The sequence below is a fragment of the Aristolochia californica genome, unplaced genomic scaffold (assembly GCF_029961685.1).
Source record: "Aristolochia californica isolate CCGP_79_NKW_82.1479 unplaced genomic scaffold, dmAriCali1.0.hap1 SCAF_7, whole genome shotgun sequence".
In the NCBI taxonomy this organism is placed as follows: Eukaryota; Viridiplantae; Streptophyta; class Magnoliopsida; order Piperales; family Aristolochiaceae; genus Aristolochia; species Aristolochia californica.
Window position 1 is genome coordinate 40,896,666 of NW_027182268.1, and position 19,990 is coordinate 40,916,655.

The window sequence follows — 19,990 nt, forward strand, 5'->3', positions numbered from 1 at the left end:
ATTTTACCCTTCAACTATATTCCTTAATCAAATCACTAATTAGAATAATGCTGCTTTGGCTCCTTATCTTTGATCCGAAGGCATATCATCCCTTTTGACTTTCCCGCTCCTAAGGGACATATTCCCTTGTCTCCAGTTCAATCAATTCTCAATAATATAATAACGAATGCCATGATGCCCTAATCTTTGCCTTCTCATGATTCCTCCTCCCACTCGCAGCCTCACATGCAACGATGAGACTTAAAATATATTTCCTCTAATAGTGAGACATCATACCCATGTGATCATACGTACAGTGGCGCCCTCTCCTGCTTCTTGGGCCAGCGACAGAGATGATTTATTATTATTCGGTGTAGGTTGGTGTGTAATGGCTCCACCGGTTGTACGCACACAACAAGATACGCGTTCCGATCGCGATGATCTTTGTGTCCCATCTCCTATCTAGGAGGCGGAGATCGCACCCTCCATCTGGCAAAGCGGCTTTGTCGAGGACCCACAGAATGGTCACATCACTTAGTGAGCGACCAGAACCTGAATGGTTAAATACGAGGAGCAAAACATGGATCAACCAATTTTTTATGTGATTCTTTGTTCGTTTCATCTGCATGGGAGCATCGACTACGTGTACGGTGCGCAATCTTCCGAACGGAGTCGGCGATTTACTCGGTGCAGGACTTCGTACGCCGTATATTTGCTTCTCTCCACGCGAGAGGTTCCATTCGTTGAAGGGCACATGTTTTAAGCCCAGCAGTGCGACCGCATCGTATGCCGAAAAGGCCCCCTGCATAAGTTAGAAATTTCTGAGGCGGCTGCTGTTGCGGGACCCAGCGCTGCCGACGGATTTGGCAGCACCGACAACAGGTAAAAGGAGGCAGAAAGAACATCACGAGACGTCTGCTTCGGGCAAACGGGAACGGCCCGACCCGGCACTCTCCAACGGAAAGAAAGGGGGAATGGTAGTTGTTTATGCGAACCCGTGATTGAGGCCTCTGATCCTGACACTTCATCCAGTGGGCCCACCGCTGGGACCACCTGTGTTTGTTTGTATCTTCTGGCGATTTTCCTGCCTAGAGTGTTGGGAGGAAAATCCCGATGAAACTTGGAAGATTCACTGTCCATCCGATGTGCCTCACATGACCCCATAACAGGACCATACATGACCCCATATCAGGACCATCCGATCAGTGGCCAGTGGCCAGTGGCCCCACGGATGGTATATTTCCAGCGACACAATTAAGAAGGCTTCCAGCGCAGTTTCACCGAAAAAGAAAAAAGGAACAAAAAACACAGAAGCAACAGTACCCTCAGTCGCTTCCACTCAAATGATTTGCTTGCTCCTTAATTACGCTCTGCGTCAAAAACGAAAAGCAAGACTCGACGCAATCTCTTGCTTTTCTTTTGACGGAGGCGGACAAACTGTCCTCCATCCATCGCACTCTCAAACGATCTCTACTTTGTCGTTTCGCCGTCGAAATGTCTCCCGCTGTCCCTCGCAGCTCTCTGCCTTCGCTTCGCCCCGTAAAAACAAAGAAACACTGCTAAAAATGCGACTTACCGGTGAGAAGAAGCAGGAGAAGGAAGACGGAGCGGGCGAAATCGCTGCCAAAAGCGACTCTATGAGGCACTCCCCTATCGCCTCGACAGCGACGCTGCGGTCGAACCCCGCTTTTCTTGCTCCTTTTTTATGCTTTTTCTGACAAATAGGTACGATCCGGTAAATAGAGCTCAAAGGAATTAGATTAATTACTTAATCATGCCCTCTGGAGTGGAGTTTTTACTTTTTACCGTTGCTCTCGGGGACCGTAAGTAAGAGATGGCAGAGGTGTGGGTCCTACTTCGTTGCCAGCGGGTCGGAGGGCGGTTTAAGCTACTGACACGTGTCCGTGGTAACGGAACCTGTCTCAGTTTGTCACCTTGTTAATAAATGTCCACGTCGTCTGCTTCAGACGTTGACGTCTGAAGAACTTAGTCATAATTTCCTTTAATGCAAAGAGAAACTGAGCAGTAATCTCAACTTAATTCCGAGGAAAAAGTTGCAACTGCCGTCGGTCAATGGAGCCTTGAAGAACTAAGTTAAATATTTAATTTTAATTAAAATTAACATCCGTAACCTCTACAATTCGTGTGTCTGATGGGGCCCATAAGCTGAATCACCTTGGTGGACCGCTGTCGATCTATATTCAAGATTCTGTTTCTTAAAATGGCTGGATCCGATGGTGGATTAGTGATTTGAAGAAATTTCCCGTTTGTTTTTTTTTTTTATGATTTATTTAAAGTATTCTCTAAATAATGTACGAAAGTTGGTCACCAGAGGGCCATTTGTGGGAGAAACGGGACGGCGGTCGCTTTCAGAACCGATCTTGCCTAGGGTGGTTTTCGAAAAATCAGAGGAGTAATTAAAATAAGACGTACACGTATATATTAAGCCACAGTGTGGAGCCTAGTGGAGAAAAAGCAAAAGCCAGCATGTCACACTAGTGCTCGAACCTTCCAATTCTTTCACCAAAAGCAGAGTTGAAACGGGGGAGAAGAAGAAAATACGGGGGCAAGAAATTCGCAAATTCTGTGTTTTTCCTTCTTCTTCTCGAGGTCCAGCTGGAAAAATGGGGGCTAGTGAAAAGGAAGGAATACCATTGAGAAAAAACACGACTTGATCCGTCGTCCCTCAGGACTCTTTTGCAGGGTGAGGTTTGGATTTTCTGCAGGGAATTTTCAGAGTCTGCTGCGAAAATCGATGTCCCTGCGATCCGATTAGGGCTTTGTGAGAGGTACCTTTCAGCCTCGTCGTTTCTACGCGAAATTTTGTCCAAAGATACGTTCCATCGGGATTCTTACGTATTAGCCTTTGTTTTTACGTTTCTGGGAGAGAATGTGGATCTGAACGGGTCTCTTGAAGATTTTAATGATGAGTGTATGGATCTTGGCCTTTTTTTGCGGGATTTAACGGAATTCTGGCTTTCAAGATTGTAGTGGCGGGTGCCTTGTAGCCATCGTTCAAGAAGTGCAGGATTTTAGTTAGATGCTGTGTAGGTCTGGGATCCGTAAATGCGGTTGCTGGTTATCGTCCTGGTGGCTTTGCATTGCATATTCTTGTTTTCTTTCGTTTCTACTCGCAGTTTAGATTTAGCTTCCCCCTTGGAAGACTCTTTGGTTTTCTGAAATCCTACTTTTACGTTTTTATTCTATGGATTACTGATGGCAAAACAAAAACAAGCAAATCCGAGCGGTTATTTCATTACATCCTGAATATCTATCATACTATCTGAACTTGATTGTATTGATGTTGTTCGTGTTCTGCTGTTGGTCGTCTTGACTGGATTTTAAGACAAGTTCTGGGAAATGCAGGTTCTTGGGGATTTCCTTTCTTTACATTAATCCAGAAAGTCACGCTGTTGGTGCTTGCGGATATGTACTGGATTTGGAAACTCTCACAGAGGTATATATTTGATGACGTTTCTGTTTATTATAATCGGTGAAGGGTTACGATCAATGTAGTCTTATGAGCCTCAGTCCACGGATATGTTCAAAATAAATTATAAACATGTACATGTTTGTGAATGGAACTTAAGTAGCTGGTTTTCTCCACTCGCTCTTTTTTTTTTATGATATATTGTGGAAATCTTGAATTTGACTAATTCCATTCAATTCTGCAGCTTTGGTTTTTTTGAAATTCAGAGGAGTTGGCAAATCCTTCCCAAGGTTGGTTTCTCTTTTAAATGTGCGTTGCATAGTTCTTTTTATGTGCCTTTTTTTAAAGAAAGGTGAAATTTTATTCCAGTTCGGAAGGAACAAAATTAAGGAAGGGTGGACCTTATGAATAAGGGATTGGAGGGACGCCCCTTCTGTTCATGTGCCTAAAAAGGACAGCCAGAGGAAATTTTGGTGTATTTTACTTTTTTTCCAGAGTTTCACTTGTGTATACAAGAGGATTCTATATGTGTTTTTTTGCTGTAGGCTGCTGGGAAATTTCACAACACTGGTGGTGTGTGTTCTTATACATTTAAGGCCTGAAGTCTCTGGGGTATCTCCTATATCGACGAAAAATGTCAGGTCAGTCTATGTATCTTGTAAGGAGATTATTTACTTGGTTTTTCCCAGATTTCAGTATTTAGCAGTATGTAGAAGATTTTCATTTTGAGAAGTAGAAGAAACCCCAAAGTTTTGAAGGATGAGAGCAGTTTCATTAGGATGTACAGAACTGTTTTTTTTTCTTTGACATATTTCTAGTTGATCTTTGACTAATATTGCACTCTGCACTGAATGTCTAATCCCTCTCACTAAAAGAGTTTTAGGTTAAAAAATGAGAGAAATTTAAGCAGCACTATTGGACTTAGTTGATGTGGTTAAGAAATAGCACCTTGGGGAGTTTTTTTAGTGATTCTGCAGTTGCTGTCTTGGTTTTCTTTCTCTAGAAATGACACCTTCTAATCTCATTTTATATTAAAAATTCTGCAGGTCTAGAAGGATTGGCAACCCATGAAGAAAGACGAGAAAGGAGATCAGACATGGAGAACTCGGAAGATGAGAGAAGGCGAACAAAAATTGGAACTCTAAAGAAGAAGGCAATAAATGCTTCAAACAAGTTCACCCATTCTCTTAAGAAACGAGGCAAAAAGAAAATTGACTGTAGGGTTCCTTCGGTTTCCATAGAGGACATCCGAGATGCAAAAGAGGAGTGTGCTGTCTATGCTTTTCGTCAAGAACTTCTTGCAAGGGATATATTGCCAGCTAGGCATGATGATTATCATACGTTGTTGCGGTAAGTGCTCCTTCATTGTGTTAATGAAGCAAGTTCAACAAAATAGTGCACCTTCATTATTCGAAATTTGTTTTTGCTGTGTATTAATTTGTTGAGTTGTCTAAGTATGTTTAGCTAGGTTTTGAACAATGCTTCAATTATGAGATGGCTTTGCATGCAAATCTTTACTCATCTTCTGTAACTGGCAAATTATGACTGGCATACTTAATTGAGAGGGTTTTTATCAGTTGTAATGGAAACTAAATCAGATTGGTGGCTTGTTGATCCTTGATCTCATAATATTACATCATCATGGATAAAGTTGTCTCACGTCTGGTCCCTAACCTTCATAGATTCTTCTTCTTCCTCTTTTTTAAAGTTTTACTTTTTTCATTTTGAATGAACAAATTTTTTCCTTCATTAGGTAAAAAAATTGGTACCATATTCCTGCCCTTTGGTAATGCTTTTGTTGCCACAGGTTTTTGAAAGCTAGACAATTTGACACCAATAAAGCAATCCCTATGTGGATGGAAATGCTTCAATGGAGAAAGGAGTATGGCACAGATACCATATTGGAGGTGAGGCTTTTGATCCTGTTCTTTATTTGTTTTTTTATTCTCATAGCTGAGCATCTAAATTCGATTTGAAAAGAAATATGTCGGGCTTCCTATGCCTCAGGAATTGATTAGTGCTTTGATTGTATCAAAATTTTTAGCAGCTATAGTGCACTTTGATTAAGAGATATCCTTCCATCTGATTACTAATTTATTCTTATTCAAGTAGTCTGTTATGATCATCATAATAGTGCTGTAAAAACAGCTAGTATACAGTGATCCATGCTTGAGCTTTTGAGATGGTCAATTGTGTACCAATTTCCGTATTGGTGTTAGTGCACTTGTAAATCACATATATTAATTTGTATATCAGTGCTGATTCAGTTTTACTTGGGGAATGAGAGAGAAAGAGAGGTGGTTTGAGATGATAGTTGAAACTAACAAAAGATGCTATTTAGTAAATTTCAGGGAAAAAAAAGAGTTATTTACAAATTTCTCTCTTTATAAAATGAACTACTTTTGACTTCTTTATTTTTTTGGGGGCCGGGAGGGGGGAGGTGGGGCGGGCCAGGCCGGGCACTGCTGTTGATCTTACCTTTATTTAGCAAAAAATTTCATCTACAGATTTATTGGAAACTCAACACAGAGAGAATGTTTAACAGAAGAGATTGATTGCAATAACTGTCTATGAATTGTGAAGATTTATTTCGGCATTGTTGTAAAAAAATATTATTATTTTCCTAACACTGCTGCCACGCCTTGAACTGAACTGAAGGACTTCGTGTTTGATGAGCTGGAGGAAGTTTTGCAGTACTATCCTCAGGGATACCATGGTGTTGATAAAGGCGGCAGACCACTTTATATTGAACGGCTTGGAAAAGTTGAACCAAACAAGGTTATGCACATTACCACAATGGAGCGTTATTTGAAGTATCATGTACAAGAGTTTGAGAAAGCGTTCCGTGAAAAATTTCCTGCGTGCTCAATTGCTGCAAGAAGACATATTACTACGACAACCACTATTTTGGATGTACAAGGCCTGGTATGTCACTTCTTTTTCTAATTATCCTGAGCTTTCTGGTTTATTGTAAACATAAATCAGTCTCTGTGTGTGTGCAATAAATTATATTGAATCATTGCCACTCCGACAATTGAATAGGAAAGTGGGGACTTTAGTTTCTATAACTTGTGAAATCATCACACTTAATAGATGGTTTTGGGGTGTTGAGAGTGGTGTAATAGTGTTCCTGTCAGGGGTCTTGTCATTATTTGATTGGGGGACCCAAAATTATAGAAGGCTGAAAACAACATGGATGAAAGTAAGGTGGAAATTTAGATGAAGTGTTCCAGATCAGGGTGGACTTAAAATGTTGTTGTTTCTTTCTTTTTTTATTTCTTTTTCTTTGTAAAATTTGCATTAATACCAATTACTTACACACAACATTGTTTTACAATGAGATACAGGGTATGAAAAACTACAGCAAAAATGCTATTGACCTTCTTCGCGGAATGCAGAGCATTGATGCAAATTACTATCCTGAGGTACTATTCTTTTAAACTTCCAAACTTGTGCACATATATTATCTGCAAATTGTCTGTAATCACTCGTTTTTCCTTTCCTGTTTTTGATACAGACTTTACATCAAATGTTCATTGTTAATGCTGGTCCTGGTTTCAAGATGCTTTGGAATATTGTGAAGAAATTTCTTGATGCAAATACCATGTCGAAGATACATGTAAGTACTGTGAACTCTTTATGCTTTTTCTGCTGAGTGCCCTTCATGTGGTAGAGCTAAATTCATTTAACCTCTTAATTGTTCAGGTACTAGGAAACAAATTTCAGAGTAAACTACTCGAAGCCATTGATTCAAGGTCAAATTTCATACTTATTGATCAATTTAACTTTTTAAATTTTCTGAAATATGGGGAATTCAACATCAGGTGTTTTTTTGTGTCAGCCAACTGCCTGATTTCCTTGGTGGATCGTGCACTTGTGCTGCAGAGGGTGGGTGTCTTAGGTCAAATAAGGGGCCATGGAATGACCCTGAAATTTTGAAGGTAAGATGTGTATAATTTGGAGGCATCTGTGGTATTATTTTGCCTATTGTTTTTTTTTAGCATAAGGATCAGCTTATTATGATAAAAAAGTTGAAACTAATTTCTTTTTTTGCTTTTCCACTTGTAGCTTGTATATAATGCAGAGGCAATGTTCGTTAGGCAGATTACACAAATTTCAGATGGTGAACAGAGAGTCAGCTCCTACACTAGGCCTCGTTCATTAAAGGCAAGATTCCCGAGATTTACAGTCCTTGGAAGGTTATAATATATTTTACATGTGGCTTATTAATTTTGTTTATTGCAACTTCGTGCAAACAGGGAAGATGCAGTGATACATCAACAGCAGAATCGGGATCAGATGTTGATGATCTTGGCTCTCCCATTGGATTAAGGGGCACTGGATTTACACGTTTGGCTCCTGTTCATGAAGAGGTAAGTTCTTGCTTTTGTTGTAAGCTTTCAACTAGTGATTGCTTGTTAAGTATCTTGTCTTTCTGCTTAAAAGTATTACCATACAGAAAATAGTTGTCTGATGTGATAATTAATTGCAAAATGCATTGGTGGTGGAGCTTAGTATGCTGCTTTCACCTGTATGGACATGACTGTGAATTAGACATAATGGCAGTTTAAGAGGAATTTTTTTTTGCTTTCTCTTTCTTCTCTGTTTTTTTCTCTCCTATTTGTTTGTGCACTTTATTGCTTATTGCCGTAGTTAATGTTCAGTTAATATGTACTTTTCCCGTATATAAATGTGCATATGTACAAGGCTTTTCTTATATGTGTCTAATCTCCTGAAGAAATGTAAAAATTTATTAATAATGTTTGTCCCTGTTTTACTTTCTTGTGTAGAAGTTCTGATGTTTCTCTTCTCTGTTTTCTGTGTCATAGTTTGCCACCCAGACTAGGCCAGCAGAGTCCTATTACAGCTGCGATGACCATTTCTCTGTGATTGACAAAACAATAGATTTTAGCAGAAGTGGAATGAGGTCTATTGAAAAGGCATCAGATCCACCAAAAAATCCACAAAGTCCTCATGGGGAATCAGCATTTAGCAACCAAGGTATACTTCATTGATACATTTAAACTTCATTAGCTATTTTTAAAGCCCATTCATTTAGAGAAGTCTGTATCAGTTCCAAACAAAAAGTCTATGATTCTGGAATGTATCTTGGTTATTATCTTCCTTCTCAGTAGTGTTTGGAGTGTGGAGAACAGCTTTGCACTCTGATTTATTTCGGTTCTTTCCTTCTTTTCATTTGCTGCAGATTATATTCCTTCTACTTTAAACCATGGTTGGTGATATATTTGGTAACTTGCCATTTTCTTATTGTAACACACCATGGTTTTCTTTTTTTGGAAAAAGGTAACACACCAATGTAGGTTTCAGTTTATATAAAAAGCTGTAAAAATGAGAAATCAGTTTTGTCTGCTTATATTAAATATGTTACTGTCTCATTTGGAGTACAATTTCACAAAAAAACTAGTGCAGTCTCAGGGCTAGTTCAACTTGTTTTTCTTTGATGAAGATGTGATGGCTAGTGTTGAAGAACAAAAAAACAATCCCTTTACTTGCTGTGTCAGGATTTTGCTACTTCAGTGCATGTGTTTGCTGCACTTTTGACATGTAGTTCTTCTGCAGGTGCTTTGCTTGAAAGGCTGAATACCATCAAAGAGAGATTGAGAGAGAGGAACTTCTTAAGTGTCTTGAGAGTACTGCTTACTCTTATGATTAAAATAGTGACATTAGTGCGCATATTACGTTGTGGGACTGGAGGAAGAAGACAGGAAAATGTACATCCATTGAACTTATCAGATTCAAATTCTGATGGTCTTCCGTCTTCAGAGGATGTCAAAGAAGACAGAGTCATCCCATGTTTACAAAGAATTCAGAGGCTTGAGACAACATTCAGTGAGCTCAGCTGTAAGCCTGCTAGCATTCCTCCTGATAAAGAGCATATGATTTTGGAATCATTGGATCGCATCAAATCAATTGAGTTTGACCTTGAAAAGACAAAGAGAGTAAGGCTCTTTTTTTCTCTTTCTTATCTTTCCTATTTTTGTACGAGCAGTTCATGAGGCAGATATCTGTTTTGATGGCACCCAGGATTGACTAGTTATTGTATGCTCAACCCTGTTTGGACCTGAGCAAACATGATCTGGTTCAATTTTGTTTAAACCAGATGTGACTGACAAGAAAGAGTGGATGGAAAGATGTCATTGTCATCAGATTAAGTAAGAGTGGACAAAAAGACATCATAATTTCCTGACCAAGAAAGGGTGGATGAAAACAGATCATAGTCACCTTTTAATCTCTCATGTAGCGGCTATATTAGAATTTTTCACAATTGCTCTGGTTACAGGTGTTGCAGGCGACTGTAATGAAGCAAATGGAAATTGTTGAGTCGCTGGATAGCCTACAAGAATCGAAAATCAGGGTATGATAATGTTTCTAGAATTTCCTTTGTTTCCTACATAATTATCTCCTGAAAATTTTTGCCTCTACTTTGTATGTCAAAATTCTTTCTTTCAGTAATTACGAAATCAAACTGTCAACATTTTAGTGAATCTTTCATCATTTGATCAGTTGTTTTATTTCTTTGAGAAAGAAATCAGTTTCTTTATGCTCACAAATGAAACTCTTGTAAATATGATTGCTGTACTTTCTAATTGAGTTTTGTTGTTTCTGATCGGATAAGTTTGCCTTTTTGTTGCTATCAGAGTCCTAGTTGAGACACGCACCTGATTTACCACTACCCATAGTTATTTAGTTTTCCTTGTGCTTTTATGACATTTTTTATGTCACTTTTTTCAAAATAAAACTGTGCTGAAAGCCCTGATCGCCATCTGCTGCTTCGGATGTTTCATATACTGGAACTTTTGCATGAGACTTTGGTATGATAACAGTAGCTCCTAAACTTATTTTTGTGGCACCAGCTCAGGCCTTTTGTTGTCATCAGCAATATGATTTCTTTCAATTGTATTTTTCTTGTGAGATCCTGGGTGAGCTGGGTTTTTCCATCAATTTGCTTGCTCCTTGCACACATTAGACAACGAGAACATAGTTAAAAGAAAAACATTTTGGTCAAAATTTTCTTCACTAGTTTACAAAATTATAGAAAAGGAAAACAGCACAAACATAGTCCAAGCCCAAGGCTCTAAAATTCTATTTACCCTAAAGAATAAGGAGTGTTAGGCGTTTGAGCTGTGAAGATTTCTAACAACTGTCACTCGTATTTTACAGAGGAAAAGGTCCTGTCTACCGTAGACATGCATTGGATCATCATAGATACCGAGGAGGAAACTTTTCTAATCTGAAAGTTAAGCAGTACTCTCAGAAAGTGATCAAAGCTTCATGCAGGTGGATGAAACGAAGGATTATTCAGCAAGTCTGACGCTTCATGCAGTACCAATTTTGTTTGGATATCGGGCATTCAAAATTTCAATTTATATTCGGCTGATTAATGACTTGAAGGAAGGGGGGAGAGTCAATGTTATGGTTTCCATCCACGATGCTTGAAATTACTCGGGCAGGCTCGTCACTATATTTTTCTTTTTTTCTGACACAAAAAGAGCTGGGATAGCTGATGTTTGCACATAGTACACAATAGGAATGAGGAGTGAGAAAATAATTCAGAGTATTCTTGCATAGTTGATTCCTTCAATTAATGGAGATTATTGGGTTTATGTTGTGGGTAATTCTTTGATTATGTATTCTGAAACCCTCATGATAAAAGGGTGGATTAGTGCAGAAGGAAATTCAACTGATTAAGTGAACAAATCAAAAGCAACTGAGCAAGAAAAAGGATCCTTCCGAAAGCTACTACGAAATTCATTTACCTGTTTTTTTTTTTTTTCATTTTCTTTTACGAATGTTGAAATATTGCGAGGAAAGATTTCATACGAACGATAATCAGGAAAACTCAACTCTGCATTCTATGAACTACATCAGTAGTAGTCCACAGTAGGAGTCATGAAGGTGCCTAAAGTGATTGTAGCCTTTCTCAAAATGGGCTTTGGAACAGGAAAAAGAGCTCTTATCAAAGGCATAAAACTGCTTTATTCCAAAACACAAAATCGAGACTAATTCTAGAGTGTATTAAAAAGCTTAGTGTTGGAGGGTTTTGTGATTTCAAATAGTTAAAAAAAACATATAGATGAGAAGTTGAAAGGGTTCCTGAAATCACTTGTTTTGAACCGAGGTAAATCATGGCAGCCCCACTTATTTCTTTGCGGTATACATTTCTTTTTTGTCCGGCCCCTTGAATTTCTGGGGCTTAAAAGCCCATAAAGGAAGCCCACAGTAGGAGTCTCTGCCGACTCTCATGCTTAAAAGCTTTAGCCCTAGTTCTTACCTGTGAAGTTCAAATCCTGATCCGGCATCGGTAATCGGGTATGTTAGAATAACACATATAAATTCTATACCACCCTGCTAAAGGTGTCGCCGCGTTCTTTCCCGTATCGATTGTACCTTTCAGTTCATTTTTAGGAAGCGGTGGGAGTGTCTTTCGCATCTCAAAGAAACTGATTTTCAGTTGATTTTCAATTTGCAAGTAAGTCTCCTCCCCCAGATCTGTCTTTGTTGCTCTTTCAGTGGCTGTTTCTGTGTTTTTTTTGTTTTTTCGTCCTTTGGAGAAATTTCACGGGATTTTGATTCTTTGAAGGGCCCTGCGTCTTAAAACTCATCGGATGAAGTTATTTCATGATTTAAGGTTCTAGTTTTTTATTTGTTATCTGCTATCTCCGATCTGCCGTCGGATCATTGAGGAATTTCTTTCATTTTATTTAAGGTTCCGTTATTGGATTTTGCAGGTTCTGCTTTTTGTCGGCCGGAAGATCAAACTTTTAAGTGTTTAGTTATTAACATGGATGGATCTGTCGTTGTGATTTTATTTATCGCTGTACCGCTGTCGTATCTTGAGGTTTGGTAGTTCTGGAACGGTACTGGGAGCGACACGGGATTTTGTTCTTTTGGGTTCTTGCGATGGGAGTTGCGTTTCTGAAGTGATTATCACCGATTATCACCAGTTGATTGTGCAGAGTCACAAAATTTTTCTTTCTTGAGATACAGATTTTTCTATCTGGAGATACAGAGTCACAAAGTACAATTAGTAGTATAGGAGGCCGAAACCAAGTGCCTTGCAATCTTTATTCGCGAGAGATCGTGATCCAGTTACAGGTTTTGTAATCTCTGAGATCAAGTGGGTATTGCCAGAATGGCTGTTTGGACGGTCTTAAAGTTTTATTCTATTTGTTTCCTTATGGCTCTTTTTTCTAATATTTGTGGTGGTTTCTATCTTCCTGGAAGTTACATGCACACATATTCAGAAGGTGAAGAGATTTCAGTTAAAGTGAATTCGTTGACCTCAATTGAAACAGAACTTCCCTACGATTATTACAGTCTTCCTTACTGCAAACCTCCTGGTGGGATTAAAAAAAGTGCAGAAAACTTAGGAGAACTCCTTATGGGGGATCAGATTGATAACACTCCCTACCGTTTCCACATGTTAAAAGATGAATCAGTTTATCTCTGCACTACAAATCCTTTAACTGAACTTGAGGTGAAGCTTTTGAAACAGAGAACCCGTGATCTCTATCAGGTGAACATGATTCTGGACAATCTACCCGCCATGCGATATGCCAAGCAAAAAGGAATTAATATACAGTGGACTGGGTTCCCTGTTGGTTTTACCCCCTCGTCCCAAAGTAGTGATGATTATATCATCAATCATCTGAAATTTAAGGTTCTTGTTCATGAGTATGAAGGGAGTGGTGTGCAGATTCTTGGTACTGGAGAAGAGGGCATGGGAGTAATAACCGAAGAAGCAGATAAGAAAAAGGCAAATGGCTATGAGATAGTTGGGTTTGAGGTTATCCCTTGTAGTGTCAAATGGAACCCAGATGAGATGACGAAACACAAGATGAATGATAACATTGATCATGTGACCTGTCCATCAGAACTTGAAAAGTCCCAGATAATTCGTGAGCAAGAAAAAGTTTCATTTACTTATGAAATTGAGTTTGAGAAGAGTGATATCCGTTGGCCTTCTCGTTGGGATGCTTATTTGAAGATGGAAGGTGCTCGTGTTCATTGGTTCTCAATCCTGAACTCCTTGATGGTTATTTTCTTTTTAGCTGGTATTGTATTTGTCATATTTTTGAGAACAGTCAGAAGGGACTTGACCAGGTACGAAGAGTTGGACAAAGAAACTCAAGCACAGATGAATGAGGAACTTTCTGGGTGGAAGCTTGTGGTTGGAGATGTATTTAGGGAGCCCGAATGCTCAAAGCTCCTCTGTGTAATGGTTGGAGATGGGGTACAAATTGCTGGGATGGCAGTTGTAACAATTGTTTTTGCAGCTCTTGGGTTCATGTCTCCCGCTTCCCGCGGGATGCTTTTGACTGGAATGATAATACTGTACCTCTTTCTTGGAATGCCAGCTGGATATGTTGCAGTTCGTCTTTGGTCAACTATCAAAGGCACTACAGAAGGGTGGAGGTCCCTCTCTTGGTCGGTTGCTTGCTTCTTCTCTGGGATTTTTTTCTTCATTCTAAGTGTTTTGAACATCATGCTTTGGTCAAGCAAAAGTACTGGAGCCATCCCAATTTCATTGTTCTTTCTGCTTCTTTTCCTTTGGTTCTGTATCTTGGTACCATTGACTCTCTTTGGAGGGTTTATAGGAACACGTGCTGAACCCATTCAGTATCCAGTCAGGACCAATCAGATTCCCAGAGAAATTCCTTCTAGAAAATACCCATCATGGCTTCTCGTTCTTGGTGCTGGTACCCTCCCATTTGGAACTTTATTCATCGAACTCTTCTTTATTTTGTCTAGCATATGGCTTGGAAGGGTCTACTATGTCTTCGGATTCTTGCTTGTAGTCTTTCTCCTGCTTGTTATTGTTTGTGCTGAAGTGTCTGTTGTTCTCACTTACATGCACCTGTGTGTAGAGGATTGGAGATGGTGGTGGAAGGCATTCTTTGCCTCTGGCTCTGTTGCTCTTTACGTGTTTTTCTACTCCATCAATTATTTGGTATTTGACCTCAGGAGTTTGAGTGGTCCTGTTTCAGCTATACTCTACATTGGTTACTCTCTGGTAATGGCACTGGCCATCATGTTAGCTACTGGCACCATTGGGTTCATCACGTCCTTCTATTTTGTCCATTACCTCTTCTCGTCCGTCAAAATTGATTAAAAAGTTACTGGACACTGTAGGGAGGACAATAATTGCCCTCTTTTAGACTACCTTACACACTACTGGTGGAGCTAATCTTTTCCATTTTTCACTGTTCATCTTGTTCTTACAGAAAGTCATCATCTCTCCAGCAATTTCACGGGTTTTGGAGGTTTTTTTATCCCTTAACAGTATTGCAATTATGTTAACTGATCAGGCTCAGCAAGCCGGAAAAGGAGGACCACAGGTAATGTACTTGAAAGACCTGGCAAATTCAAGGTGGGAAACACATCTCTACTCTGAGTTGATTGATCTAGTTTTTAGAGATTTTCACTTGGTTAATTTTCTTCAACGCTTGTATGTTGTTGAGTTACATTAAATTCTGATGCTAGCGAGTTAGCAGTTGTATTTTACCTTTAATCTGATGCTTACAGTCGCACCTTTTTTTCTGTTGGCAATGTCGTCTTTCAATTACTGTTTGTGAGGTACGAGTTAAAATTCAGCGGACATTTCTTCTTCAGAAAAAGAAAAATAGCCGACATTTGTTTAACATAACTCTTGGTAGCCAAGAATTAATTAACGAAGATCATGACTGCTTCTTCTTGCGCAAGTGCTGCATCGGAAAGCCAACTATTCGGTATTTTCTTTGTCTGCTATAGGTTTTATAATAGAGCAGATTTCTCAGCACCAACCAACTTAGTTTGGCCGATGGTCGTGAAAAGAGTGGCTAAAATATAAGGAGGGGCAGGGCAAAGGAAAGGCAAAGTTGGTGATAACTGATAAAGGAGACGATGAAGGGCTGATGCTTTCATTGAAGCTACTCGCGTAGTAAGTGGATACAAGTGATCTGTTGTTACCAGTTATCAAGAAGAAAATAGCCTGGGAGATTTCTTCTCTCTTTGAAGTGTTTTATGGAGGAGAAAATAAGCAATCTCATAGGTCAGATTTAATACTAACTTTTATCGAGTCCGACCAGGGTCGTGTTCATTGACGTGAAGCGAAAAAATTTGAGCGCTTTGAAAAACCAGTCGGACCTCTGACAGATGAAATCGGGAACGCATTTCAAGGTGTCATGGTGCATCACGCAGCGACTTAAATAAAAGCACTCAGCAACTATTGCAGTTGACCCCTAAATGACAGAAACACAGTTAATATGTCGGCTTTCCCTAAATAATAGAGACTTAAACTCCAAAATAAGGCACCATTTCTGCAAGGTTATTGAGTTCTATTGACCTCGAGACATCCGACTAATCAAGTCAGATCAATTAGATTCATTAATTGAAACTTGCCTACAAAATTTACAAAGGTAAAGATGCTGGGCCAGTATGCACGTAAGTCGGTCTTCTGAGTCTTGCAGCACAGAGATTACAGTTCAACCCAGTCCTGTACGAAACAAAACCAAGACAAATAGTTGCCCTTCCCCTTTTCTTAGCTTCTGAGCAGAATGGCTAATGCTCCAATGATGATGAGACTCACATAATCTGATATTAATAGGTACAGTCCAGAGGCTCTCACGGGAGAGTTGCCTGATCACAAAACATTTCAGCAGGGTGGAGTTGAATGTACATTCAGAAAAATAACATCTCATTGAATTTTATCAGGCTTGACAATGGCATGGAGCTCCCAACCACCGAGCCCTGCAGATGTGAATGCCTGCATTTGGATATAAACAGCCACGATGCTGAGAAAGATTAGAAACAGAGGAGAGAGAAACGATATTAACACTGTTTAAGTTATAATAATATAGAAAAATATTAAGCACAGACCCAAATTTATGCCAGAAGAGACTGCAGACTGCTCTAATTGTATGACAAATATCTGTTTTCTTCACATAATGACCATAGGAGGTGAAACCACCACAACTTCTGCCATATCAGCAACTATGTGATCTGGCAAAGAATGGGGTGATGGTGGCTCCTGCAAATTGTATTTATGACTAAAGATATCTATCATAAATCTATTCATAAGAACTAATCCCGACCTCATCCCAGGATTTTCCTGTCGCCTCTAGTAATGCTGCATTGCATGTCTTCAGTTCTACTGGAGAACCAGAAAACACGGATGCTGCCTCTTCCCAGCCTCTATTGTGCCCCATGCACCTGTGAAGCATAAAATTCACAGAATATTGAATGTTGGTTGCTGTTCACATTCAAAACACTTGACACATTTAAAAGTAAAGGAAAGCTACAGCTGCAAATGGACTGGCAATATTTACTTCGTCTTGAATCTACCTGCTTACTACAAATACATTGAAACTTAAAAATGACTTACATGACTGTAAGTGTGTCATCCCTAGAATATTCACACACAGCATCTTGGAGATGCTCGGCAGTCTGTCCATCCATGGCTGCAATGGAATAAAAGCTAGCAACGAAATGCACTTCAGCTTCTAAGAAACCTTGAACATGCTCCTGCATGATTTTAAGTGTTTCCTTTGTGCGCACAGCATCACTGCACCATAGTTTAAGGGCATTTTTAACAGTAGAATTTGCAGTAATCTTAAGGTGTAATGCACATGTCACACAATGAACTGAAGTTTTTTCTCATCACAATTAATTGAAATTACAAAGAAATGGTAAGTTACAAAAATTTATTCCGAAATAAGAAAGAACTCGTGAGCTTCTTGATAACTCTTTCAGAATTGCTGCAGTAAGCTCCTTCCTTTGTATGCAGAAAAAGAAAAGCGAGAAAATAGAAAACAGTGAGTAATAAAAGTCCAGGATTACCCACTAAAATATTCTAACCTAGATAGAATAAGTTCAGGAACCCAACCCATCTGTTCAAGTTTGCGAGAAACACTTATAGCATCAGCACGGCCAGTTTTACTTAGAGGGCGATCATGATCTGTACACCAAAAAAATTGTAGTTGTTAGTATCATTTGACAATGATAGAAGTGGTAAAGTAAGGACTTGAAAACAAGCAACCATGCAATGAGATGACTAATGATAAAGCAGAATAGTGGAGAGTCCTTGCAGCCAACTCTAACATACATTGCATAAGAAACGAATGACTATTCTTACCACTCCAAGTAAAATGGGAACTCCACATTTTTGGAGTATCAGAACCTTAATGTTCTCTTATGCAGCTGCATAACATACATAAAGGGGTTTTAAGATGAATTTCCTCATATTGAAAAACATAAACTTATCAAGCCCAAGGAATTTGGCCAGGCACGTGACTCATATTCCTGCAATACTAGTGGGATTTCGTTGTTGTTCCTTTGTATAGGCAAGGCCTACACAAGCAGAGAGAACCAATGTGTAATATAAGAACATTAAGTTTATAATATAGGGAAGGCCTTTAGCTATTTAATGTGGATTCAAAGGCCAAAACTTGCTTCTTGTTTTTAGATTTTTTTCTGTTCCTGTGTGTTAATGATCGATGTCCCACAACACCACCAAACCTGGCCTCCCATTTTTATCTCTGAGCTATTTAAACGATGTCGTCCAACATTTAGATGGATAACAACTATACTGTAAAAACAAGAAAGAACAAAGAAATGAACATAGATTAGAGAGACATAGATCGACCGCCAGAGTAAGAAGTTCAGCAAGGGGAGAAGACATATACTCTTTATAACTCAGAAAAAAAACAATCCCATGCACGCACTAAACATATCATTAAGAAAGCATAACTTTGAACAGGTTATATAACAGATCATGGTAAACACTCAAAACTAATGACAAATAGTTACGAGATGGAGACATATCCTACATCTAGAATTCATGCTTAGTGCATTTAAAAAGAAAAAAGGGGAACTTCAGAAATATTACCCCAAAACATCTTATTTTTAAGAAAAAATGAGCCAAAATTCCCATCAACACTGAGGTTTATCAATCCGTTGTCAAACCAGTTCAAATACTCTATTTCAAACTTGACGACTACATCACTTTCAGGGCATTCTAAAAAAACAAAAAAGCTTTTTCAAAAGGTAGAAGCTTGAGAGAGAACAAATAATTAAATATAAATCGGCCACTTACCCAAAACGAAAATATAAGTGAAAAAAAAAAAAAACACGAGGCCACGATAGGGAACCGCAGAACACCAGAACCAGAGGCCACGATTCCAGACATTAAACCTTCACCTAAACTCTCAAATTCACTTTGTAATTTCACAAACAAGCAGAGCTAGGATATTCCCTGAACAAAACAAACTTCACAAACCAAGGAAGGACATAAAAATAAATTAACAAACTGAACCGTAATATTGCCCTATACCTCTTAAAGTTCGATCACTCCAGGAGCTATCAGCATGACGGAGTAGAATCAAACGACGAGTAACCTTGGACTTGGCCACAGTTTCATCTTCCGACGTCTCAATGACGAGCGATCGAGCGGCAGAGGCCACAGGCCTTCTTCGATTCAGAGGTATCTTGGGACGTAGACAAAAACGAGAAGAATAGAACAATTTTGAGAGAAAAAGAGGGGAGGAAATAGCAATGCTGCAGTTCTTCAGGACTCCCTTCATACCGAGATAACAATTTTCAAGATGCTATTCGTTTTGCAAAGACTACTATGACTAGTAAAGATATGGACTCAAAAGTTAGGCCACGTGACACAGCTCGATTGAGTCACGGCGATCGACGGTGAGAAGACGAAGAAATATTTGATCAAATACGCTTCCTTTTAAAGTCTGAGTTCTTGAATAAAAAATTTAAACATGAAAACCCAGTTCATATGGGTAACAAAATGATTCAAAATGTTGAAATATGAATGCCAGTAATCATATTGATTTGATGTTTAATTTCAAGAGGTAGAAACACTAAAAATATTCAAAAATGACGCTTTGGATGCCATTATTTCAAATCCTAGTATTTGTTGAAAACCCAACCCTAATTAGGACTTGTTAGTGCCCTCGGGTCGGGTCGGAAATTTATATCCCAAAAAATAATTAAAAATTAATTTTTCGATACTACACATTTTCAATGAATTGTCAGATTAAATCTTATTAGTGACTTACGAGGAAATTACATATAATTTTTTGAAGAAAAAATTAAGTGGATAAAATAAAATATCAAATACAAAATTAACACGAAAATTTTACTCGTGCTTAAAGTATTAAAATATCAATTATCAAATGTTTATTCCAAAAAAAAATTATACGAAATCTGTGATCTGTTTAGTAATCTGTGATCTGTGGTTCTTAAAAACATATTTCTACTAAAAATATCTTTCCAATGTTTCCTGGAAAATACAGAAACAAGATATTACATTATAAAAAGATAAAATTCAAATAGTGAACCTCTATAAATATGTGGTAAGACATTTGAAAATAAATAGTGAAAGAGAGCAAGTACTATAATTCAAAACAAACCCACAAAACCTAAACCCAAACAAATAATTTCACCGATTCTTCAAAGAAATCCTTGAACCTTGTCTTATTGAAAAATTAGGACAAAAGGAGGAGTCCCAAACTAACAAGTAGGGTGGTACCAAGCCAAACTGACTCATAAACTATTTGAGTTTTA

The 19,990-nt window shown here is 38.6% G+C and overlaps 3 protein-coding genes across 4 annotated transcripts; 2 read left to right on the forward strand and 1 right to left on the reverse strand.

Annotated features, from left to right (window-relative positions):
* Positions 1–2,473: 2,473 nt before the first annotated feature.
* On the forward strand, positions 2,474–11,148 carry LOC137937050 (phosphatidylinositol/phosphatidylcholine transfer protein SFH13-like). Of its 2 annotated transcripts, none has more exons than XM_068782083.1 (17): positions 2,474–2,768; positions 3,346–3,436; positions 3,654–3,699; positions 3,955–4,050; positions 4,456–4,759; positions 5,217–5,316; positions 6,068–6,334; positions 6,757–6,834; positions 6,927–7,028; positions 7,115–7,164; positions 7,251–7,350; positions 7,478–7,576; positions 7,669–7,782; positions 8,239–8,410; positions 8,990–9,369; positions 9,711–9,785; positions 10,592–11,148. In XM_068782083.1, the coding sequence occupies exons 4-17, from the start codon at positions 4,044–4,046 to the stop codon at positions 10,613–10,615; spliced, it is 1,872 nt and encodes a 623-aa protein (XP_068638184.1). In that variant the 5' UTR covers positions 2,474–2,768; positions 3,346–3,436; positions 3,654–3,699; positions 3,955–4,043; the 3' UTR covers positions 10,616–11,148. The 2 variants fall into 2 exon arrangements, with proteins under 2 accessions (XP_068638184.1, XP_068638185.1); XM_068782084.1 differs by lacking the exon at positions 2,474–2,768 and adding an exon at positions 2,815–3,030.
* A 587-nt stretch (positions 11,149–11,735) lies between these two features.
* On the forward strand, positions 11,736–14,971 carry LOC137937049 (transmembrane 9 superfamily member 12-like). Its single transcript, XM_068782082.1, has 2 exons — positions 11,736–11,900; positions 12,160–14,971. The coding sequence occupies exon 2, from the start codon at positions 12,564–12,566 to the stop codon at positions 14,541–14,543; it is 1,980 nt and encodes a 659-aa protein (XP_068638183.1). The 5' UTR covers positions 11,736–11,900; positions 12,160–12,563; the 3' UTR covers positions 14,544–14,971.
* A 675-nt stretch (positions 14,972–15,646) lies between these two features.
* Positions 15,647–19,005, reverse strand: LOC137937160 (uncharacterized protein At3g52155, chloroplastic). The gene is made up of 5 exons (XM_068782243.1): positions 18,741–19,005; positions 17,267–17,366; positions 16,794–16,973; positions 16,504–16,621; positions 15,647–16,175 (listed from the first exon to the last, which is right to left on the reverse strand). The coding sequence occupies exons 1-5, from the start codon at positions 18,988–18,990 to the stop codon at positions 16,107–16,109; spliced, it is 717 nt and encodes a 238-aa protein (XP_068638344.1). The 5' UTR covers positions 18,991–19,005; the 3' UTR covers positions 15,647–16,106.
* Between the last annotated feature and the right edge of the window lie 985 nt (positions 19,006–19,990).